Source organism: Epargyreus clarus, unplaced genomic scaffold, assembly GCF_041222505.1.
Source record: "Epargyreus clarus isolate Ecla_fem2 unplaced genomic scaffold, WU_Ecla_fem_2.2 ptg000003l, whole genome shotgun sequence".
Lineage (NCBI taxonomy): Eukaryota > Metazoa > Arthropoda > Insecta > Lepidoptera > Hesperiidae > Epargyreus > Epargyreus clarus.
In genome coordinates, this window is record NW_027332211.1 from 6423649 (window position 1) to 6451068 (window position 27420).

The following is a 27420-nucleotide window of genomic DNA, read 5'->3' on the forward strand; positions in this document are numbered from 1 at the left end:
CCAAGCATGTAACATGCTCTAAGCAAATGACTGCTAGGTATGCTTTTGCTTGTCCCTGTAGTTCCGGGACTAGGATAGGGCTACGGTATCCCCTGCCTGTCGTAAGAGGCGACTAAAAGGGGGCTTCCGGGGTTGCGGGCGGCAAGAGCCAAGAATAGGAGCTCGAGCCGTCCAGTATGCTACTCCGGGAAGGACGGCGGTATGTGTGGTCGCATACCGTTGTAATCACCAGATGTTGTGGGAGGAGCGAACGCTGCCCCAGGACGGAGCCCGATCCGGGCATCGCACTTAGAGGACTCCGGTTGTGTTCCGTCGGAGATCCCGGAGTTCTCCAACAAACGCTGAGGACGGCCACCAGGGGGGTTTTAGTGCGGTAAAAATCCCACATAACCCGGCGTCGCTCCCACGTCGTCGGGTACCTTTCGAAGGTTTCCCCCTCGAAAAGAAAAAAAAGGTATGCTTTTGCTATTCCAAAATTATTCATATTAAAGATAGCTTATAACCTTTTTTATTTATTGTAAGGGGTCAAGTGTATTTTTAATATACTTTGAACAATTTGGAGAGCCTTACTCTTGATCTTAGGGAGAACTCTTGTTTCATTTGGACTCGGACAAGATGGCAAAAGCTGCAAAAATCTTTTAATAAGGTTTATTCTACCATTATTTACTTCTTCTATTATAATAATGCTCTCATCAGGCAGTAAATAGGTCAGAACCGTCCTTTATAAAATGCATCATAAATTTATGATTGTCGACGGTACTGTTAAAAGGCTCGGGATGTCGACGAAATGCCCCTTGACCCAAGAGAGAGAAAGTTGGCAAGTCTTCGTTGGTAATTCTAGACTTCGATCCTCTATATCCATAAGCTATTGTTATAAAATGGCGAGATTAATCTCTACACGGATTATATAAATAGCAAATCGATTCGTATATTTTAAATTTAATATAGTTTTTTTTTTAATTGTTACCTTCTTTTTATGCATTTACTGGTAAACATGGACTGCAATGACCGATTGTCGGTATTATGTTTAGATAGTCAATAGTCATTGCAACAAATTTAACATATATAGCCAACCAAGTGAAATAGAACTTTGAAGCCATACTTTTATTCTATCAAATGCATCGCTGCCTTTGAGTTCTGACTTTTAACATGGAAGATTTAATGTACGCGTAAATAATTAAGTAATGAATAAGAGATATTCATCTAGTCTAATCGTAGTGTCTTACTGCGTGAAATACTTAAAGTCCATACATTATATAAAGCCACATAAAGTTGTTAACAAATTGGCATACGTACTTCTACTTTTATAAGATCTTTTATTCTTTATTGTATTAAAGCTTCATTAAACCTTGTGACATAGACAAACTAATCCTAATAACATAAGCTAAAGTAACAGAATAAAGACCTCACAAGTGGGACACGCGGAAAACATTAACCATACGAAACTTTAGTTAATACATATGTTCTAGTTTCGACATGTTTCGCTATCACAACTGGGAGAACATTAAACCAAGCAAGTTGCTAGACACGTGTCCCGTAGAACATGTACAGGACATGTAGGTAACCACATGCATTCATAATGGTAATGTATGGAATATAATCAAACTTTACAATCTCTTGCGAAATATGGAAACCTTCAAATACGGGTCCAAACTACACGACTTAAACAGAATGTGCATTCTTAATTCGCTATTATGAAGTATATTCATGTGTGCGTGCCTTAGCGTGCAAATTACCTATAGAATCGTTGTCTTTATATGTCTATTTGACCGAAAAAATATACAGGTGTTATTATGCTACTTATAAAAAGTATGACGACGGCATCTGAAACGCTTTGATCCTATAATGGACGATGTGATTTGCGTAATGACTAATGAGTTAATGACTCATATAAGAATCGTAGCGATCGTAGATACAAATAAAATGACAAATCAACAAATTGTATTCTACAGTCTACTATACTATGACTATACTTGAATAAATTCTTAGTATAAACAAACATGCCTATCTAAGAAACTACCCACCCTTGATAACATAAATTACAAATATGATTTTCTAAGGGAAAATATCTTAAAGGGCTAATTGATCGTGAAGCGCATTTGCAAATTACTAAAGAAGTCACTATACATTTTACGGATGAAAGTGCCTTCCTGGTGGCCCTGCGCTTGTGTAACTTGTTTTTCCTTTATAGACTTGTAACTCGACAATAAGTAATCATATAAGGTTCCATAATATGTTATAATTTATTATTTATATCTGCTCAATGGATTTTACCAAAATGCGTTGAGCAGATTTCACTTTGGATGTGCGATTGCCTTACCTGTTTCGTTTAATTTCAAATTAAAAAGCGTAACGGGTAACATCATGTTGCAAAAAAAGACTTTATGTAATAAGATATCAGAAATCATTAATTCGTATATATAGTCATATTACAATTTTGGAACTTACACTGTAGCTTACCTTAGCGGCGAATAGCTTGACTTCTCTCGGCCTAGCGAAGTATTTGTCAAGCTTATTCTCGTAGCCGTTAACAATGCCATCAACGGGCGGCGTTTGCACCGCTCTTATCCGATAAGTGCCGTATTGTTCGCCGTGTTCCGATATTGTCGGCAAATTGCCATTAGGAGAACTGCAGCTGCTGCTCGAACGGGAGTAAGCGTAATTGACGGAACCGTCCGCTGGATTCTTAGGTTTTTTTGTAAACGTACTTCGTCTCGGCGGCTCCTCGGAGGGCGTCAAGTCGTATGTCTCAAATTTTTCAGTGACAAAATGCTCCTCCACGTCACTCGTTGGCACATAGCGCAGCAGTCTCGGCTCTTTTATCTTTTTCTCATATTTCACGGAGTCAGTTTCATTGTCCAATTGTGCCAAGTTTAGAGAACGTTGAAGCTCATTAGCTGTTCTATTTGCTTTGCGTTTTGTTTTCCGTTCGACTGTCCGCGCGTGAACATGGTCGTCCACTATTTCAGATTCCGAGGATGGTCTGTCTCCGTATAAAATATAGTTTCCGTTTACCATTTTTATGTTTTCAAAATTATATTAACGGGCACATCGAAACATAATTCTGTATGATCATTGTATTAATCTATATTTTGTCAAATTTATTCTGTATTTAAAGTCCATTCAATATCCTTTTATAATTAAAACTTGAAATTGCTACTCGATCGCGTTACTAAGATTGAATGAAAACTGATCTCCTTATTACAGAGTTACAAAGACGGCTTGTTTGTTTGTTGCCCCTGCACTTGCGTCTGACCGTACAACGAAATACCTTACGAGTAAATTGTCAGTGTTTATTACGAACAGCCACGAGCCGGATGAATAAGCAATCAAACATCAAAATTTCCTGCCAATTAACAAACAAAGATTGACAATGCCACAAAAATTAAACAGTGACGGATTCTTTTATAATTAACAACGTCAGAATTAGGTAATTCGGATGTTATGTTACTTAAGTTTAATCTAGATCTTATAACCTCTTTGCGATTGTTCTATAATGTCTTTGATTTTATATTTAGCTTTGTTCAAGTAAGTACTTATTTTTTGCGAAATGGTCTAATTTAAACGTTTATTATGATATCATTAACCGATATAATTACATCTAATTACTGAAATAAAAGACAGAGTTATCCTAAAAATAAAAATAGATTTTTGATTTTGTTCCCAATCGAGGTTTGACCAGTAGCATTTGTCTATTTAGTTTGCGTGATAAAATCTTAAAATTTGTGGCAAACAAAAGGCTGACTAACGAAACAAATAATGAGAACATTTGCTATGTTGTAAGCGGCAAATACGCAGACTGTAGATAACATTCGGGGCGTTATGTCGGCCATTATTGTTTTGAGGTGGTTCCCGCGGTTTTTGCTAGCTACGCGGGAACGTTCTCAGTAACGCTCGTGCGCGACAATGGCGCGGGCGAGACAAGCAACGAGAGTGAATTGCGTGATTGTGCAACGCCCCAGGGTGTTTTATGCAACTGATGTGCCGTTAATGCAACAGATGTACTGATAGGAACATGGGTCATTAAAGTATGTGTACCGCTTCCTAGTGCATGCCTGTCTACGGTTGTACCGCTTGCATGGGTATTGACGTGCGTCTGATTATTGTAACCTATGTCAGACCTTTACACACACGTACCTTTCTCAACTGCACCTGTGTCTTATCTAAATAATCCGGCTTGGGATTCGGCCCGCAGCAAGTTGGGCTGGTTTTAATCGTTGGGGAACGCGCAAAGGCCGCCTTTCGCCAACCTATTTTCAGAAGGCAGCTCTAAACTTGCAGCTGTCTTGCCATCCTTACTGGCCCGTAATTTTGAAAAGATTGGCCATACTTGACCTTAACACAACTATCTATGTTACATCGTATGTAACACCAGTAAAATGCATGAAATCAAGTTTTTATCGAGGTGTTTGTTCCTATGATTTCGATATGAACGCATCTTTCCCACACTATCTACGGCTGCGAAAATTGTATCGAAAACGACGTGTAAACCCGATTACCACATCAAACGATGCTCCAACTAACCTATTACTGTCAGTATTGTAATTTACGTTTCACTCGCACTTACGACACGCCAATCGATCGCAAATTGATTTTAAGATGATTTGAACTATACGAACGTTATTTAGAGGTTGAATCGATCATTGAGTGATGCTTTACGGTATCTTAAAACACCATCTATTATTTATCATTCAGATGATGGCTGTAGTTCGAAACGCTAGCGTAAGATCAGATAAATATCAAGGACAACTAAATAGTATTTATTCTCTTTTAGTAAGTAAAATACTATCTTTAGCTAAGACTTCTGCCCGATTTTTACAAATTAACCATTTTAATGCGGGCTCATGTCGATCCATTACATGAAAAATATACGTTCCTATAAGCCTGTTCGTTCTATAGGTACATGAATCTGTTTATATTTTCGCAATTAAATGATGTTACATTAAAAGTTTTGTAATTTGTGTGAAAACCCCATCAAACAAAATTTTATAAATCGAAACGTAATTTATATTCTAGAATAATCATATCAATCTTCATAAGTACTCTTATAATTCTGTACTATAGATTTTGATATTATTATGCCTTAGCTTGAAATGGAAATTCCTTTATCGAAAATTCCTTTATGTAATTACGTAACCTCTGGCTAAAGTCTCAATAGGTCGTATTGTGCAATCACAATTTATTAACATTGTTTAATAATTAATTTATTGTATACCTGCGTCCATTGCTCTTGCTAGGGTCAAGGAATCTACGACACCTTGACAGAAGTACTTGATAAATGTATTTCGATTTAATTAAATTATTACTTTACCTTACAATTCATCAAATCGTTATTGATGGCCGAGATTGTGTATGAGATTGTATGAAATAATTTGTCTTGATATAACAAGGACTATTCGACGTTAAATGTTATATAGAGTTGTTTCCAATCTAAACCCTTTGTGCAATCGTAAGAATGTCTATAATCGGTGGTATTGTAACATCAGAATAATAATAATAAACGTAGTCCTTGATCTATGTGTTGGTATCTCCATAAGGTATTATTATTCGAATGCGCCTCTGTGCTCGAACCCTGTACTTTACCCGCGAACTTTACGCTTGTCGAGTCATCTCAATCATTCCCCATTCGATTGTGATATTTATTGCTTAAATCTTTATCAAAAATTCCTTTGGAGTCAGCCTTCTATTTGTACTATTGTCTACGTTTCGTAGCACCTTTGACCCATAAACTTAGAAATATACTCACGTCTCTACCTACACAAAACTTACAAGTACTACAACGCATTTACATATATATACTTAGATATGTCTGTAAAGTCTGTATATTAACTATGGTCAATTTGATAATGGCAAATAAAGAAAGCACTGGCCTGACTTACTATTTCAAAGACACACATTCAGATCATTAATTAATTGAGATTTCTTTCTTAACCAATTATGTACATACAACAAAAACCTAATCAGTCTAGCGTGGAAAGACTAATATGCAAATACGTGTGTGTAAACACTATACTATCAGAAAATTAGTGCCAGCTATTGCATTTTAACGGCCTAATACACATCGGTATAGGGATGGCGAGACCTGAGATCGATTAATCGAAGTATCGATCTTTTAGGCCACAGCGATTATTTTAATGGATCTCCAGTAATGGATCGATTCCGTGAATCGATCTTTCATCCTAGAAGTCGATCTTTTCGAAGTTTGTTGAATGTGTTATAGACATAATTTGATACGTATTTCAGTGCTTGTTAGGTCCTGATCACCTTTTTTTTCGCTATTTTCACCCTTTTTAGCTGAAAAGATCGAAGATCGATTTTTGGACAAACGATCTTTGGGCCTCGATTTTTTTGTGAATTGATTTATTAGACTTCGATTCGAATCGATTCGAGAATCGATAATTTTCGGTAAGAATCGCCATCCCTACATCGGTAAGCGTCAAGCAGTCCGCTCGTAGCGGTATCCGTATGGACGCATATTGTACCATTGTCACAAACGAGTGGGCACTGCGGTCACAGAGACCAGTAATCAGTATTGATGTATATTGGTATTAATGTGATATTTAAGTAAGTTAGGTTAAAACAGAGTTGTATTCAAGGGTAAAGACTCACCGTTACACCGTGATACCATATAAGAAAACATAAACGAGAACTTAATATATGAGAGAAAGAGTGGCCAGGTAGTTTTGCTATTACTTTCAGATTAAGTCTTATGATCCGCTCCTTATAAAATAATGCAGTTAAGTAAAGGTCAAAAAAGGAAAGGTAAACACATAATTGCATGTTATTTTTAAGGATTTTAATGGGACAAATCTATAGATGTAATAACGAGTAGTTAAAAGAATTCAGTAATATTAATCCTACAAATGGTACTTCGTAGGTAACAAATGTAAGGTAAGTACTTTATTAATTAAACATGTTAAATCTACACTATGGAAAATATTCACTGTTACAAATGAACATTTGTAATATCGAAAAATTGGTATATTTTTATCTATGACTACGTATCTCACGTAGGTTACAATAATAAATTAAATAGAGATGAATGTTCTGCAATTTTTGCATTATTTTTCGTAAGCGAAGGGTAAACATAACACAATATTTTATTGTACTAATCAATATCTAGCAAGTTATTGGTGCATTGAACTGTGACACGCAGCAATTAGCATTCCAGCCCGTTAGTTACGATCGAGCGTAAGTATGGATTCAGGGGAAATCAGCTGTCACTAGTTAGCATGACATAAGTGTGTGTAGATTCGTTATTAGTATCAAGTACCGGTGCAGGTTATGTCAATATACTAACGGAGATATACTTATAATTTCCCGGTTACGTATTTGGGATAAAATAAAACAGGTAGGTACTCGTATAACTACCTAACATCGAAATATGCTACTGTTCGCCCACACATTGAAATTTGATAATAACAAACAAACATAACATATCGATAGCCTCATTAGTTGAAAATAAATTTATTGATAGTTCCTATGGTACATCGCAACATGTTTATTTTTGTTTAACACTCATTTATCAACAAAATGGAACAAACAACACAAGTCAATTTAAGATAACCGTTGCTATCACATACATATATACCTACTAGTTTACATCATACATTTTATTTTTTATCTTTAAAGGTTCATAGTAATTAATATTTTAATTGTGGTTCAAAATTTTAAATTGAAGTCCTCAAATCTATGGTGACTTTTTTGTACTTGTTTTTATTTAAATAATAGTAGGCAAGTATTCTTAGCAAAACCTGAATTACACATTTACAAAACAAGTTTAACGTTACAATAAAACATACAAAAATCGCTACTACTTATTTAATTTTAATCATTGTCTTACAAAACCTTATCCATCCTCCTAACATAATCGGTTCATTTAATAAATTTGTTAATCAAATTACCGCAACTATTTACCATAAACGGGTACAGATTGCAACAATCCAATTATTTGACAGCGGACGTGTTTACCAATCGCAATCAAACAAACAAGCCACAGAAAAATGTAATCAACGTACACAAACACAAACAAACGTTCAGGCAAGTCTCAAAGACGCCCGTTTTAAACGCGTCGCGCACTCGGCTAGCACCTGTGATCGGAAATAAAGCGTGAACAATATTTTCTATGGATTGAGGAGTTGATAGTGCAAGGCTGCGCGTTCGACTGAGGTGCCGCCACCAGATGACACTCACCACCGTTGCACCACCACGCATTGTCAAGAAATCACCGTGGAAACCTGAGAACATAATGTTTACGCAACCCATTATCCAGAAGATACTAGATAATTCCGATGGGCTCACAGTAATTCTCACTGTCCGTTGAATTCTAATTGAAGCGGAACGTAGATATTTCAAATAATTAATTACAAATTGTACTTTGATTAGAGCGTTATGATTCCATTATTCTTGTGGTATTTATTGATTATAGAAACACGTTGGTGACATTTGAACTCGAATTTCCTAACTTTACGTCAAGTCTGCTGCACTTAGAAATTTCCTGTGTTACTCAATACAATCCTGGCCAAAATACATACTCAATGTTTTTGATCTTAGGTCAATTTGTAATAAGTTTGCTTATTAATAAGGTTGCAAGACGAAACGTTACGTTTGTATCTAAAATATGCTATATTTATTTTTGTACATTTGAGCAACACATTGCATCAACCATTTTTTCTTTAAATCATGTAACCTCAAAGTTCAAAACGATTACAATAATTAAAGTAATATAAAATTTTTGCTTTTTTTTTGCTCTGACCATCTGTTTCGTATAATTAATTATGTTTTAAAATATTTATTAAATATATTGATTGTTTGACAAACTTCAAAGTTTTCCTTTGTAACAGAGAAATAAAAACTATTATCCGTCAGAAATTCTTTATACTTGTTAATCAAATTTAAGATATGCATTTTTAATATTTATACTACTTATACAACGGTCGGTTATAATGGAAAATAAACTGTAACTGTTACTACGTCATATTATACGTAACATGCTGCCGCATTATTCAAACCGATGAATGCGCAACTGCCTAGAGAATTTGATTTCCACTCCTTTCTTCCATATACATTATTATTATTTGCATATCATAATGCCCACTTCCTAGAAACGCACAAGATAAAGACGTGGTCTAGTTCCCATGATGGAATGGAAATTGTATCCATTGTATCCTACGAAACGTGATAATAAACGTACAATATGATTGATTAAAGATAACGACACGCATGGTAGAGCGAACGTTATGTCGATCTGTCGAATATCGATCTGGCACACACACGTTATTTATTTTTGTGTGTCCATGGTACAAACGACGGACGGATCCATATCAAGTAACATTACTTTTGTGCTTCTTTGCCACTTGTCTATACTAATATTATAAAGAGGAAAACTTTGTTTGTTTGTTTGGTTGTAATGAATAGGCTCAAAAACTACTGGACCGATTTTAAAAATTCTTTCACCATTCGAAAGCTACAATATCCACGAGTAACATAGGCTATATTTTATATGAAATAACTATATTTGATAAATAGATTTTGAGGCGGTACAAAATTTGCCGGGTCAGCTAGTATTGCATAAAATAACATTACATTTTAACAATCATATTTTTTTTACGTTTACTAATTAACACATTAACAATTTTTTTTTATAATATTAAAGTAGCAAACGACCATGCAGTCCATCTCATGGTAAGCGGCTACTGCTGGCCATGGATCTCTGTAATCAACCCCCTATAAATAAGATTACGTTTCCCTTACCACATGCTTTAAACCATAACACAACTGTTATTAAGCAGAAATAGATGTGGCACTGATGACGCTGGATTCGAATCACAACGGGTTCTACCATTTTTAACGTCTAGAAAGATCTCGAACTCATAAACAAATACAGTTCCGTGTGTTAATGGAAACGTATCGAATTAATCGGTGCGTACGTGCACACCACAGTGCTCCTATTGTAACAGTCGAATGAAACGAACGACACCTTGTGCAACCGTTAACGGTCTCTCCTTGGTTACTGTTGCTTTTTGCACACCTTGCCGATTCCCGTAAGCCAACGTTAATATAACCGAGAGTGTATTGCTGTAAAGACATGACCAAAAGCGAGATATGCGATAGTGGTGATTTTAATTTATTGTACATCGAAATTTAGATCTTGTTGCTTCTGTCAATTCAAACTGAAATACAAACAAACGCACAAACATATCCATTATTTATTTAATAATCTAATATCTTTATCTTATTTTTAGTACTCACATAGATACCTACTTCTAGCGCACAGAATTTTATATTTTTTTATGTAAGCATTTTTGTTATTTACTACAAACTACGCAAATTACATGTCAGCGACAACTTTGTCATATGAATACTGCTTCTACTTAGATGCAGTACTCATAAGACGGGAGTTCACTGTTCATTAACATGTAAGCATTGTCATTATGAAGTTGGTCGTTACACCTTTCCCATATTTTACCGAGAAATGTGTTATTCTCGGGGAATAGTACACTTGACAATGTATGGTACTTTCTTATGTACTCGTATGATTAAACTTAGTATAGTTAAACGAATGGTTTAGAGTCGTGCATAAAATGTTATATGGTAATATGTTATTTGAATGTGACTAGAATATGGTTAACAAAACAAAAACATACCTTTATGCTTTTAGACATATACATTTAGTCTACGAGTATATAACGATGCAAAAAACTATACGCTTAGAATTTCGGAACTATAATGAAAAGTAGTATACCAACTTATAATAGATTTTTACATAAAAAAAATATAACAAACAATTTAAAAACTTATCATTTAAATGCTAGCTCAACAAAACTGCATGGCAGATTGATACCTACGAGTATTTCGAACGCTGCGCCACACGATCCTACACACACACTCTTAGAAAATATTATGAGAAACTGCTACGAAAATACGATTTTATTATAATTTAATTAAACGGCGTGGTTCTTTCCTCTATAATAATTGAATCTAATAATTATAGCTATTTACAATAAAAATCGAATATCAAAATTCATTTCATTAGATTTTCCACTCCATATTTGTTCTCTGGTACCCTGACCTGTATTCCCGATATCACGATTGCAAAATTTAATAAGCATCTAGATATACTATAAAATAATCAATTTCATATTGAAAAGCCAGCTTCAACCCTCGTAGAACACCTTCAACAGCGCTACGTCTGCACAATCGACTTCTGAGAGCAACAGACATCAACGAGCGCGGGACCGAGCGTCATGTCATGAGTAATGTAGGATCGCATTATCTAAGGTAATCCTATTGATGTCCTTATTTTTTATATACATAGTCTATATTATCTAAGGTATTGCTTTAATTTTTCTTTTTCTTACTTTATCTTATTACTACAATATGTTATTTACTCATACACACACAACACATTCGATAATTGCATGATAAAAACTGAAGGTGGTAGAACCCTTTGTGGTTCGACTCCGGCGGCACCACCGCCACACCTATTTCTACCTAATAACAGCAGTGTTAGGCGCTGCTGTGTTCTGGTTTGAAGGGTGTGGTAAGGGAGGCAGACTTTTCCGAGGCGTTCCAGCTTAGTCCTGAGGGGTAGCGGCGCATCTGTGGCCGACCTCAGGTAGGAATATCTAATCCTATCTGGAGCTGATTACATCTAGCTTGATCTTGGTACTAACTAGCTAATTAACTAGCTATTACACAGACGGAAACATAAGTTAGCTACTATTTGTCTTGAGAATGTATTTAATTGTCCTGTGTACAAAGTGAATAACAATAAATAAATTCATAATTACATTACATTTCTAAACACATAGATACGTATATCTTAAGAAACATACACAGAAAGACTAAAACACCAAGAAAAATAACAGAAATTTAAATCTGATTTAAATTTTTATGTCTTTTACGAAACCTAATACAGAACTATCGGCGTATCGTATCTCTATGGTAGCCGTCGCGGCACGCTCGCTGTCTGATATCCATAAAATATATATAATTCCTCTATATACGGTTCATCACGACTACACATCCCGTCCACTTTAAGAAGCCAGTTTTACTACATTACCCGAATGAGAATTACTTGAGAAATCCGGTAAATATACGTCTCTAGCATTTAGATTGCTATCGAGATGCGTTCCACAGAAATTTTAACGCAAATATTTTTTAGTTTCTATTTCAAACTTGTGTAACCTGTATATTCGGTGTGAAGAAATAATAATTGTATTGATTTATATAACAGCATGTATTATATGTGGCATATTATTATTATCATATACAGTATATATGATATATGGTACAGACTATAGATTGAATCTGTCTGTACTCTGCGAGTTAATAAACGGTAGGTAGATTTAATCTAATGTCATTGATGTTCTTATTATCCATGGACGTACTTTCGAAGCCCTAGAAGGAGACTCAAATGCATTGGCATGATGGCTCTATGTATTTTTTTATTTCAAGATAGCACTACAGCAATAAATCATGTGGTAATTTAGAACAGGAAAGTAGAACTATTTTAACAATCGTTTCATTTTTGTGTAACAAAATTAACATAAAAGGTGTATCGTTTCAATCATATTTTACAAGGCAATGAATACAAATGAATGCGGAATAGATAAGTAGTAAAATTGATCTATTATGTCGTGAACTTCGTAGGCAAAGCAATCCAATATACATCAAATTTCAATATAATCCAATTAGGTGTGTTCGACATTGCGGCAGATACTTTATAGCTTTTATTAGACGATCTGCGGCTATGATTGATAGTTACCTTACAATAAAAGGAGTACCAGGCGACGTAAACATGTGTCCTATATCCATAAGATTCCTATCCGAGGTCGGCCACGGATGCATCGCTACCCCTGAGGAGCTGGAACGCCCCGGAAAAGTAAATCTCCCTTACACCCTTCAAACCAAAACATAACAACGCTTAACATTGCCGTTATTAGGTGGGAATAGGTATGGCGGTGGTGCCTCCCCCGTCGAATCACTAAGGGTTTTACCACCTTCGAAAAAATTAGAGTAATTTAACTTCCTTAAAAATTGGACTTAAGTGTTCTCCAAAACCGCAGTTTTACCCAGTTATAATCTCCTATATTAGTTATGAACTTCATAAATGGGTCATATCAACTCATACGTTATCTGGTATAAAACAAAATAAGTTACGTGACCTGCATATTAATGTTGGTTTTTATATATCTTTATAGTGATTATTCTGTGTAATAAAAAGCTAACTTTATGTAATCAGAACTGCTCTTACATTCCTTATCTTAACTCTTCCACTCGACTACAATTGTAAAGATGATATCTCTTCGGAATCGCAGTAACAAGTGAGCCATTCGCCAAAGACATAATTTACTTTATTGCATCATTCATTACATTGTAACATTTAAGTTTTGTTAAAAATAAGATCCATCGATCTTATCAATAATATTCGACCGAAATTTCTGAGGTAAAATATCTTAAGAGTAATATTGTGCAGTATTTGTACACATTTCAAAATGATAAGTCCTCTTTAAAAGCTAATGGCGTCTGTCTTCTTGTGAAACTTCCGTCTGTTACAACTTGGTTCTCACCCAAACCAAAATGATTAAGTAGCAAATGACTGAACTCCTTAAAAAATACAACGAACTACTTTTCTGAGTTAACCCAGTCTTATAATAATATTGCAATGTTCCGTAACAGACGTGTTAGGTAAATGAGTTAAATGTGGGCGCCGGCAGGTAGATCTACAATGGTACTTCGATTTAACTAATTTATCCAATATTTATAGAAATATAGTTAAAAGAATTAAATGAATAAGCGTTAATGCCACCATAGTAACAATAACACCTAAGCAAAATACCAAACAGTTCAGATCACCACCGTGCCGGGCCCACTATTGGACAACTTCTGATCTGTTGACAGTTGCGCGCCCCTTTTTTATACAATGATTCATTAAATACGGCGCGGTGGTTTGAAATTAATATCATGAGATTAAAAAAAATTGAATATTTACATATAAAATTAAGTATTCTTCCACATACATGCCTACACTAAAATGGATTTTTAATCGCCTGATCTCGATTATTTGATTCTTCGACGAGTCACGAAGCTACAATCATTTCTGGCTGTTTGCTAACAATATATAATATGACAAAAGCCTCCACAAGAATCCCAGCGACCTTTGTCTGACATTTTATCTTTGTCTGATTCTACTAACACACGGGTTTGTCAGTTCGGGTTGAACTTTGTGGTACTTAACTAGAATATGAATACCATCCGCATAGTTACCCGGTCGAATCCTAATGCATTCGCCATTGAACCAACGATTTATTTACAAAATAAAAATACATATCTACTTATTAAACGGTAATTATACATTATGTTGTGGAAGAAGCAATTGGTTACACTTCCTGATATTACTTATAAGGCAAAAAAGGTGTGCCTTCGTAATCAAACTACAACATTCCATCACTATTTATAAACGGGTATTTATTTACTAGGCAATTATATACATAGTTATACAAATCCTTAAATAATTTGTTAGCTCAAAATATTGAGGAAAATCGAAGATTGATTTGATTGAAGTTCTTATATTCGTAAGTCAGAGTACGCATTTATTTTGTAGTTCTGCACTTCAATACTAGATGGCGTTAGGAGTATGAACCCATTCGTAAGTTACGCGAGATGTAATTAATTTTAAGTTAATTTTGTACTGAATATTCTAATGTGTGTGGGTAAAAAATCGATAACAAAAGTATATTCATACCTCTAATAATGATTATAAAATATTTTTATATTGTAATATAGACAGCAATTAGCTAAGTAGGTACATTTATAATAGTCCAAGTAGAGACGCACACAAATAATGCAATTATCTGTACACTACAGTATTGTGGTGTAAACACATTAGATTGCCGCAGGCAAATTGATCATCTGCGTATAGAACAAAAAATATTGCGTAACTCACGAACCATCTACACTTACCTACCAACTATAAATATTTATTTCGGTAACTTTTTTAACACGATTTTATTTTTTTGTTGGTAATTTGCTTTAACAATGTTACTCAATCAAAAATGATTAACAAGTATTAATGTATCTACTTCTATTACGGCCGGGAAAGATTAATTAAGCCCTTCAAATAGTCATGCCCTTTATAACAAAGTACCTACCTATTTAATAAGAAGTAACAAAATACAAGTAGTAGGTAGGTAAGTTGGTAGGTAGGTAGGTAGTAGTGGGCGGTGCCCGACGGGCCAACGCGCTAAGAGGGCTCCGTTTGTGTTCCTTTGGAGCTCTCGGAGCCCTCTACGCAGCGCCGAGGACGGCCACCGGGGGGGTTTTAGTGCGGAAGAATCCCACATAACCCTGCGTCGCTCCCACGGCACCGGGTACCTTTTGAAGGTTTGCCCTCGTAAAAAAAAAAGGTACCCTCGATTATTTACTATATAATAATAAAGGGAATGTTTGTATTACACACCTTATACACTACAATAATATTTTTTTACTAATATATCCTATATAAGACGTCGTTCTAAAGTATCTTTATAATTAATTAATTAGCGAAATAATTACTCTTACATTTCGTTATTATGAAAGTTTACATAAAACCTTAAACTTTGGTAACATTTCAGCAATCACATTAGTGAGCGCTTAAGTAGATCTTTTATTGTTTCATCAGAGCAAAGTATAGTAAAGCTTCATTACTTGTTTGTGTTGCAGACACCCCTTACAGTCAGTCAAACTACGAATGCCTGTGAATGGTATAATAGCAAATGTATTGAAGGCAACGTATACGTGTGTTACTATTTACTACAAACCTAATATTACCAGGATACTCATATTTCATTATGTGGTTCCGCTGCCCGGAATATCGTGCAACCATATAATAAATATATTAAATTAAAATGACGTGTTTTGGACACTCAAGATTATCTTACAGACGTGATGTTAAAAAGTCCGCATTCGATAGTTAATTGATGTTTATAATATGTAGAAGCAATAGCGAAATAATTTCAACTACCGAACATTAAAAGGTCAATGCCACCAGACCTGTGAACTAGTATAAATAAAGCAGAAGACCTCATAACAAAGGCTTTTGAATGCAATGCCTTTCCTTAGGCTTTAATTTTTCAGAGAATGCACCACGTCAAGTATGTATTGAGGAAGAATAATATTTGAAAACCCTATAAAAAGATTCTGCTAACTTGAAGAAGTGCGTTATAAAGATAACCAATAAGGTATCTAATGACTCTAACTCCATAAAATACATCATAGGGTCCAATTAGAGGTTATTGATAATTAAAGAGAATTTCATATTATTTGAGAATTATAAACCTGTTTCTCGTAGAAGTTTCTGGGCGATTCGCGATATACAAAATTTTACGATTCGACACATACATTAAAACCAGATGATCTCTTTTTGCTTCATCGATTACTATCGGCTGACAGGTCACGACAATGGTACTAACGTGCATTAAGGTAAAGGAATCATGGATTGTGATATTTGTGATGTATGCGCGTTCGCATGATGCTTTTAGAGGTCAACTTGTAATAAGCGTATCCGGTTGCTGACAGCATGAGGTAAGCCGCGTAATGTCATTATTACGTTTATTTGGAAGGTTGCTGATTTAATCCCGCATATCCATACATTAAAATTCCTATGTTTTTGCCAACCGATCGTTGGCAAACAGTGTCTGGGCAATAAACTGAAGAACCTGATAGAGTAGTACCTAAATATTGCGATGTTAACATTTGCATAGTAGATAAAGTAACAGATATGACTACATTTGTACCAAATATGTAAGTGAACCTCAGTTCAGATATTTAGTTAATTACAGTAGGTCTCCATTCGCTTCGTTCGCATTCACACTCACCTTCATATATTTTCGTTTAAGAAGTGTAAATATTTTTAGGTAAAATATTACCTATATTCTCTCTCAAACCCTGACACTCTTATTTGATCCAAATTCTCGTACATATTCGTATTTTGAAATAAGAGCGAGATCACGATCCAGATGCTCAAATCTAAGTCGATCGATAGTTTCGTAAGAATCCAATATAATGCTTAAGAAGGTACTTGCTCTGCTCCGTATTGCTAGTAGATCCGATTATTAGTCGTAAACTAGATTAATAAAAAGGTTTTGCTACCATAAAATTAGGCATACGCACTTAGATAAGTACATTGATTAGTTTTAATATACCATTGGATTGGTAGAGATAATTGAAAATATTACGAAACTTATTTATTTATTTAAATAGTTATGTTATTTACATATAGAAGTACAATCACATTCTTGTAACGAATTTCATTAAATCATTTGTATACTAATAATATGAAATATATTCAAATATATTTGACCTGGTAGTTAAATGGATTATAAATTTACTGATTAATATAATAAGCTTATTTTAAAGAACAGAATGAAGTCGTATTTTTTATACAGAATTAATTAACATAAATATTTTTACGAATATGTTAATATTTATATATTTAGGATCATTAAAAAATAAGGTTTAATAAAATTTTAACCACAGATTTAATAAACGCTACAAAAAGCCATCAGGTAAGTAAATCATATTGATGCGAAATAGTATCGGTTGACGCTTCCAAAATTTATAGCTAAATATATAAATTTCTAGCATAGGGGGAGGATATACACACACATACAAACTATGAACACAAACACTAGTACCCAAAATAGAAGTATTAAATTGGCCATCTGCCCGGAGATCGGAGCCAGGCCCCATATACAGGGTGTCCCGTAAGTACCACGACAAAATTTGCGAGAAAGTAGGTTAGGGTCTAACCTCTTTGAGGAAAAAAAATACCTTACTAAAAGTGTCACCGTTTTTGCACTATCGATTGTTTTATTTATTTTTTTTAATTCAGACCTCTTCATGTCCTTTCGTTAACTGCGCGTACAAATTTGGTGATGCAGTGATTATTTTTTTCTGTAAAATACTATCAGATAGTTGGTCTACCATATGGAATTATAAACTATTTAAAAGATGTTATGGAACAATGAAAAAAAGAGAGCTATTTTGAGATGTAAGATTTTATAAAAAAAAATCCCGTCTTTAACTATTTGCGGTGAAAAAAAAAATGTACTGAACTATAAGTGCACATTGTCCAAAAACTTTGTCTAGTTAATAGGGATTTCAGAAAGGTCAGACCCTAACCTATATTCTCTCCAAGTTTGTCGTGAGACTTACAGGACATCCTGTTACTGGACACTACACTCTATGCTCGTGCTGTGCGAACTTATGAACTTACGAGTACATTCAATCTACAAATACAACCATGTTTTTTTGGCCGATTTGATTAATAACATCATTATGAGGTACATGATACATCAGCAGTTAAACAAACATTAATGGTTAATGGGTTAATGGTAAATGTTTAGGTTACATTAGTATGAAATTTATAGTAAGTATACTACATTATATAGTACTAAGGTATTACTAATCCGAAATAATCTAATAATAATTCTAATGCTCTGTTGTTTACACGTAGGGGATAAAGGGAAACTGTAGAATCATATGAGACTAGAATCCAAGAAATACAGCAGATGTAGAAATCAATGTTTATCATACTAATGATGGGCAGGTCGGTATGAAGTTTGATTATTTAAATGTTAGAGGTGATACAAAAAATTAGTAAAATTAAAAAGGGCAAATGAACATAGGCCATGAATATGGTAGTGGGTCAAACAGGTCATAGACTCAAGTATGCAAACATAATTTTATATTAAGTTATTTCATCTCAAAATTCTTTTACATTACCATCACGAACCAAAGGACATGCTAAAATAAATATAGTTTAAAATAAAAAAGCGTGGGGTGCTCTATTTATCACTTTTCGAAAAGCGCACCACACTTTGAAAATCGTGAATCCTGAGGATGTTGATAAGGACAATGGTACAAAATTATTAAAATCGTGTATTGTCATCGGTTTTTGATAATTCTTCAAAATTTTGAATTAAACTGAACGTTCAAAGTGGATAGAAATCGGGTTCAAATATTCCGTTACATAGTTACATACATACATACAACCCAAGCTAATAAAAGCGTTATATAATTTATTTATTTATTTCCATTTAACTCAGACATATTCCATATTTTGTTAGTATAATAAGTATAATAATAATAATTCATGCATAATTTGTAAACACCTCTGTTAAAATGTGCCTTTTTTATTGTGCTAGCTGCAGACGGTCCTAGTAATATTTACAGTAAAAAAAAATTTTGTGCCGAGCCCAGCCTGAAATGGGCTCAGTCGTGAGAGAAGACTATTAACTAATGGAGTAGGATTAGTAATAAAGGAACGTAGGTTGGAATTACTGGATTCAGATGTCGTCAGATCAGCCGGGTTTATATGTAGGTAAATATATACGAAGGAGTAAATGTGTCTTATTTACAGCAGAAAAAGCGAAACTAACAACCTATTTTTTGCCTCCATCTTTGACTTATTTCTTTCATATCCACATTTTTCACATTGCACAGGTTTTATAAAACTTTATTGCCATTTTTCGGCAAATACCTGAGTTACGGGTTATCTTAATAGGATTGCAACATTATTATTGCACAACATTGAAGAGCATCTTATGAGTATTTTTATTAAGTGCCCTTGGCGCTAAGTTGCTCGTACAGTTTTTTCGATAGCGAGAACATCTCTAGAATCCAGCGTGACTACAATCTCAATGAATTCAACTTCGGCAACCTCTTTACTACCAAAATAATATAAAAAGGAATGCGTACAGGTGGATAAAATGAAGCATCGAAAATAAAATAAGGCAGTATTATATAATGCCTTTTTAATTAAACGGTTTTATTTTAATTTTAATGACGTCCTTTTTATTGCACATTTAACTAATTACAAACGAAGATTCTAGATGCTTCTGATGACATGCATATGCATGACATTTTGCTCCTTGATATGAAATTAAGTACGAAGTCTCCACTGCAAATATTTATTTGAAATCTGCAGCACCCAGCTTATATAGAAATTTAAATAAATAACCTTTTCTACTCTTTTAGCCACACACTATTACTTTTCATGCCATGAGTACACACAAAACGGAGTACACAAACAACCACACTCAAAACCGAAATATAAATTGAAAATCCTTTATCCATCTGCTCTGAAATATACCTAACTCCTCTCTCATGTGTCAGTCCGCTACCATATATGCTGTGCCACGCAGATTAACATTGCCAAAATAACATACACATTCTAGACAAGGCACAACACAATACTTTTAATACCTATATTACATTGTGGTATACTTCTACCTACTCGTACCATGCGGTTTAGCGAATAAGCTTAAATTGTGAAACGCTACAACAATGCGTACTTTGAATGCAAATTGCCTGTAAATCAAGCGTGAGCACCACATGCCAAAAGGCCTACATAATGCACACGTCCTAGTATCCTGAATCATTAATAACTCCACAGGGTTACAAGACATACTCGTACGAATATACTCACGGACACACGGACTTTTCATACTTAGTCGCATGCAATTGCTCATAATAGTCATAATTTATACTCCAGCTTCACGCTTACAATATTACCGACAATTAAATTCTGTACCTAAACAACTTGACTCAGACGTGACCTAGGGTCAGATAGGTTGCCAAGAATATCTGTGACCAAACCGTTTTATGTTTCAGCAATTTTAATTTGAAATGTCTTTACTTTAGAGTTGAATGTACTTTATAAAGGCACATTTTGAGTAGGTCCAAATAAGGCGAGGTCTTCGCTTAACTTTAATTTGGCCATACAGATTATGTTTGCACAATTACTTCGCAAACATTACGTGAGATTAACGCAACAATGACGATCATAAAACGAGAAATATATTTATTTTTAAGTTTGCGCAAGCGTGGTTAGTTTATGTAAATCACAAGCAGTGCAAAGTTTGGTGCGCAAAGACACAGTGTGTCTTAAATAATTAAAAAGAAAGTGTCAATATAAGAATCATAAGTAGAGAACTATTATAAAAACTAAGAAACCGATTGCTTAAAAATATGTTACTCCTATAATTTAGATGTATCTACCGAAATCAAATGTAAGAAAAACTGACAAGCCGTTTTAACTGTAAATAATGAGACACACCAAATAAAGACACGCGAAAAACATTAAGAACGTATATCAAAACATAATAAAAGATATAATTTCCATGGTGGTATTACTTAAGATCTTAACAGTATTAAAACTTATTGTTTTTAACCGAAGTTTAGATAAAAGATAATTTTACCGTAAACAAAAACAAAACGTAATGGAAAATGTTATTTATCTCTCGTTCCTTAATTGACGCATGAACTAACGGAGATTTTTGTCCAAGGCCAAATCGTTTAAAGTCACATTTATTTATTGTCTAGCTTTTAAATCCGGAATCAAAACAAAGAATGCAGAAAAATCTATCACAAAATATTTTTATGATTCATACTAAACAATGTGGGTGCCTAAAGATTACACATTTTGTTTGGATATCTAACCATCATAACAACTTTCTATGTTTAAAACTAATAATAAGAAAATTGAACATAAAATATTTAAATTGCGTTATGTATAAAACACTCATCGATTACGATTATATTATTAAATACAGATTAATGACATTTTCAAATTCCAACTACATTATTCGCAAGAGGATTAAACATCCAATGCAAATTTTGGGCCAGTATTTAAATAAAAAAATGTCAAATAATATTAATAATGTATTGCGATATAAAATAGTAACGATCGTAAATACAAAGGTAAGTTTTATTATTAATTTTACAATTATAATACGTACTACTCGTACAATTATTATTTTTCCCGATTTCACCTGAAATTTAAAATACCTATAATATTTGTAGGGACTACAACGACATATTATAAGGTAATTAAAATGACAACAAACAATTACATATATTTTAATATGCCAGAGTAATCTAAGGAGAACTATACGACTTTAGGAATATGTATATTTGCTAAATTTCTGAAATTGTTATGGTCTAAGATCCGAAGCTAAATCGAACTGGACCGAGCTGATAATAGAATGAAACTCATTTTATAATGAAATTAGTACATTGGGTAATACATTAAAAATGGGTTTGCTAAAAAAATCCTGGACAGGATAATTTTAATTATTTTTTGAAAAATTAAAATTTAATTGAAAATTAAATTTTGCAACATCAAGATAATAAGAAAATTCTATTCTGAGTGAATGTTAACAACATACAGAATGTGCAGGCTTTGGGTTGCCTATTATTTACGTGGACGAACTACTGGGTTGTCAGGTATAAACAGGTATTTCGCTGGCAAGTACTTTCACTCATGATGATAATAGATAAAATTTTATATCAGTAGAAGCGCTGTTTTATTGTGAACACGTTGATATAGGGTTGTCTGCAAAATGAAAATTAATTTTTCAAAAAAAAAATTAAAATTATCCTGTCCAGGATTTTTTTAGCAAACCCATTTTTAATGTATTACCCAATGTACTAATTTCGTTATAAAATGAGTTTCAATCTATTATCAGCTCGGTCCAGTTCGACTTAGCTTCGGATCTTCTACTATTACGATGTTGCTAACTTCTGTCAACTACACGGCAGCCTACAAAGATGGGTGGTGGTGGTAACCCGAACCTCATGAATCAAACAAACTTAATATCAGCATCGCGATGTTTGGTCATGGGTGGTGGGTTAATGGGTATTCGTGAGGCGGGAAAGGTTGCCCGTGGAGTTTGACCCTTGATAATAATGTTGAGTCGGAAAATGTACTGAGCGCCCTTACATACATAGATAACCTTCAACGCTCTTAACCCTTGGCTTTTGTCGCACTTTATTACTTTGTAGCTAGTGCTTTAGTACTTAGACAAAGATGACGTTATCTTCGGAATGCTGAAAGAGAGACTTCTGTTCGTATAAATCTAAGGATTAAAATCATTTTGAAGGTGGTAGAACGTCTTTGTGATTCGACTTTGTCATCTCCAGTGCCACACCTATTTCTACCTAATAACATCAGTGTTAAACGCTTTTGTGTTTCGGTTTGAAGGGAGACATACTTTTCGAGGCATTCCAGCTTAGTCCTCAGTGGCGCATCTGTGGCCGACCTCAGGTATATCTAATCCTATCTGGGGTTGATTACATATGTCCATGGGTGACAGTAGTTACTTACCATCAAGTGGACTACATGCTCGCCTGCTTCACCTATATTATAAAAAAAACAGTAATGGTTTGGAACTCTTCGGGATTAGTCTGCAGCGTATTTGTATGAATATGTCAGATATAGCAGCCAATGCTAGCATAAAACAATAGTGTAAGACTGCTGTGTTTATAAGGGATTGGTAAAATAAAGACATTATGAAGTTTCCTACAAAATATTTTAGTTGACCTCACGGAAAATGGGAATATGGGTAATAACCAATTTACGACAGGTAACGCTTGCTAAAATACTTTTACACTTAATAAAATAGCCAAAAAAAACATAGACAATCTACACAGCCGATTTAAATAGCTCTTTGCTGCAATAGACAAGAAAACTAAAATAATAAATAAATTCGACTACTCTTTACATAACATTTAAAGATAAATCATTTCAGGAAATTAAATTACATAATTTCATTTGTCATAAAATAAAATTTATTATAATATTTTGATAAGTCAATGCAATCAGCTTTGCTTAATATGCGATAATTAAATTTCGGCACTATCACATCACATAAAATCCTTGAAGTCAGTATCACTTTATGCGGATGCATTCCAGAGATACATATTTGTTTAATTTATCTTTTAATGACTTTATCTGTATGTGATTTTTTTGAACGCATCATCCAAGTTATTTTGCAAGCTTCTATTTATTTTAGGCAAGTAGGTGCTACATTTACTTACTTGTCAATATATATGCAAAATTTTTGTATGATAATTTGCATGGTAAATAATTTAACGACCACTTTTAATTTAATGTATGCGTTAAAGTTATAGTAAAGTAATCATTTTATCGAAATAATACTAATTGATGATTATAATATCTACGAATAGCATAATGGTAATGGGAAACTCAGACTCAAGTGTCTCGACACATTACATCTAAAATTAAGACAAAATGTAAATAATCGCTGTGTCATGAATACAAAATCGAAACCCGGTTCGTGCATCATCATTTCCTCACAAGTAATCGATCTTAAATTTTCTTTTTAATTTTAATTTCTATTAATAATGTAGTCAAATTATTTAATTTAAATATGTACAATTTTGTTAAGGAAATAAAAAGTCTACATTATTATTATTATAATCGATCTTAAAACCCTGTACCATATTAAGCATCAGAACGCCTTAATAAAATGAATCGTAACAAACATCAATAGATATAACACAGCACCTGTCGAATTAGCTGACAATGAGCATTGTGTGCCCACTCGCGATGAGTCACAACGTTAATGCCTTGCCTTGACACGTTCCCTGGATTTCAGTATGCAAATTTACTAATCAATACCCTGTGTTATCGGTTACACAATGTCTTAATCAGTACTATATTGCCTGTTTAGCATACGAGTTGATAACCAGTCGTGTTTGTTGTGATCCCGCGAAAGTAAATTGGGGCATTGCCTTATCCATAGATTAGTAAAGATTACTCACTCCTAACAAAAAAATGTAACCAGTTTTGAGAATTGAAATAGTTGCATAAAATATTTGCCATGTCTCTAAAATATTTGAAATACTTATTTATTTATTATGTAAATTACTTAGTATTAGTTATTTATTAGTAAATTTTATCTAATAATGCTTTTTTTTGTCACGAATTAAAAAAAAATAACTGACAAATCAGCCTTTTGTGGATTCATTCAAAATCAAGGCGACGAAGTATCTTTACTTATCAAAGGCCTTATCAGTCGGTTTTATTAATCCGTCAATTTATGACCTAGGTTACTTAAATTGTGGGATTAAATGTTGCTTAAATTCGAAGATGTCCTAAAATAGCGCCTAGCAGAGGAGTTAACCTACACTATTAACGACTCGTTGTTTTTAATACCATAAGTACAATGCAGTCTTGTTTAAAGAATGTTGTTAACATTATCATAGACAAAATTATAATATATAACTCAAACGTGACTGACTGACATAGTGATCTATCAACGCACAGCCCAAAGCACTGGACGGATCGGGCTGAAATTTGGCATGCAGGTAGATGTTATGACGTAGGCATCCGCTAAGAAAGGATTTTGATCAATTCTACCCCCAAGGAGATAAAATAGGGGATGAAAATATTACTTCGTAACGCGAGCAAAGCCGCGGGCAAAAGGTCGTTCAGTATAAGTAACATTTACACTTAGTATATACATTGTATTTTAGATCGTTAAATGAGTCAATATGTTTAATATTAAGCAACTTATTATCATATGCTTTATCAAGTTCGGATCACAACACATAATTCTGCCTGTATTTATGTTGTCGTAGGTCTTAGACATGTTAATATGGGAGTATGTTACAGGTGTTCATATTAAACACGGCCCTTGTATCAGTATCGAAATATCGGCACTATCTGTCCATATGTGTGTAATAACAGTGTTATTAAATGTCAGTGACTAAGGCGTTTCAGATCGTAATCTAGGTTATCAAGTCAATTTGACTACAAGTATAAGTAAATCAAAAGTTTATGTACATTAATGTATCGATAAATAAATTTACGTATATTTGTTATTTATTACAAATAGCGTATTCATATTTAAAAGGTAGTAGAAACCTGTGAGGTCAACCTCGAAGGCATCACCGCCACACCCATTTCTGAGTTAAATAGCAACGTTAAAGGCTGCTATGTTTTAGTTAGCAGGATGTTTGTTATTTACAATGATGAGTTTCTAGTTTACCATTAGCTGCAACGCTTAATATTATTGTTTATGTTACCACTTTTTAAATTGGCTTCTATACTACTTCTTTCAACTCTTTCCACAGATATTTTCTTCTTGTCTATATTTGCTGGATTCAGGTTCGGAACCGGTCTGAAAAACGTAGATTAGGCTAGGCCTAAGGTTAGTAGACGACGATCAAAAGCTGATAGTTAGATGTATATATTGCCTTATTAATTACTTCAATTATTATGTTTAATTTGCCTATTTCACTAGACTCGTGTAAGTCTAACCTTAACACATGTCATAATCCTCTAAACGCTTCATCAATTTATTTAAAGATAAAATTGATGATTCCAGCTTCCTTCGCTATATGAAAATATTAATAGCACTCACTTACGAAGGTTAATACGCCGATAGTGATGTGTGGAGTAATATTCATCAAGAGCCTGTTCAGAAGACTAATTAATTTACACTTAGTGCGATGCAGCCTCATTACCATAACAACCTGTACAATAAATGAGTTGTAAATTCTGTTTGTACTTAGTTATTCTTGAATGATTTATATTAGGTACATACAACATATACTTTGAAAGATGTTAAAATATGAAGGGTATACTCGTATACATAGAGACATAACTACCATCCTCATTTTACCTTATAGCAGCAGTCTACTTTATAAGTATTTGCTATTTTTTATAACATAAAAGTATGATTCGTCCTCTCCAATATTATAGGTAGCTTAATTTTTAACTACTTAAAAATAATTCTGATATGATATGAAGGGGGATACTGTGATTATATTCATGTAGGTAAATCCGTTAAACCTACACGTAATTAGAAGAATACGTTTCATCCTAATTAACCTAAATAGGCTCCTTAACTAAAAGTTACTTAACCAAAATACTTGAAACGGAAGATTTTTATTACCGATCACATTTAGAAGCTCAAATAGTTCGTTTTACATCACGAATTTCATTTGATGTTAAATGTAGAGATGGCGATCTGAGATCGTTAAATTGAAAAATAGGAAAATATAAGTTTGGGTTTATTGTTGCAATTTTTCGCCAGGGTATTCTAAAAATAGCAAATTGAATAAATCTAATATTTTAGTGGATTAATTCTTCAGGCTTCAACTCTAGATTTTAAAATTAAACTTTTTTCGGAATAATCAGCATCTCATCAGTTAAATGCACATAGCACCGCAAACTCATCGACAAAATCTAGTCTATCTAAGCGCATTAATGCAGTGTTTACGATGATACCTTCGTACATATTTACAGAGACATGTGTTATATATGCGTACCTATGTCTCTCAAGTCGCAATGAACTTATATCACAAACGTCTAAACACGAACTTGCTCAGTAATCTATAGGGTTGAACACGAAATGTATAAATTAGAGGCAAGCCCGCCCATCCTGTGAGTGTGTGTATGGTCGAAATAGGCAACCCGCGATGCCATATTGCGATAGCTCGAAGAATGTATGTCGACATGCCCTCGAATCGAACATATCGTGAATGATGATCGTAGTGAATTGTTCGATACCCATAAATAACGTTTTAGTAATAATAAATTTTACACCGCTAAAGCACGCATCA

General features: G+C 33.9%; 1 protein-coding gene across 5 annotated transcripts in view; it reads right to left on the reverse strand.

Moving 5' to 3' along the window:
• Positions 1–27420, reverse strand: part of LOC140751542 (uncharacterized) — a 91007-nt gene that overhangs the window by 19526 nt on the left and 44061 nt on the right. Inside the window, exons 1-2 of one of the 5 annotated variants that reach the window (XM_073085446.1) lie at positions 7918–8173; positions 2461–3172 (exon numbers count right to left, since the gene is read on the reverse strand). The exons of 1 other annotated variant lie outside the window; for it this stretch is intronic. In XM_073085446.1, coding sequence (XP_072941547.1) covers positions 2461–3018 — 558 coding nt within the window. In that variant the 5' untranslated portion in view covers positions 3019–3172; positions 7918–8173. Of the gene's footprint in view, positions 1–2460; positions 3190–7917; positions 8174–27420 lie in introns of those variants that run through there. 3 more of the 5 variants (XM_073085471.1, XM_073085464.1, XM_073085456.1) reach the window with 3 other exon arrangements.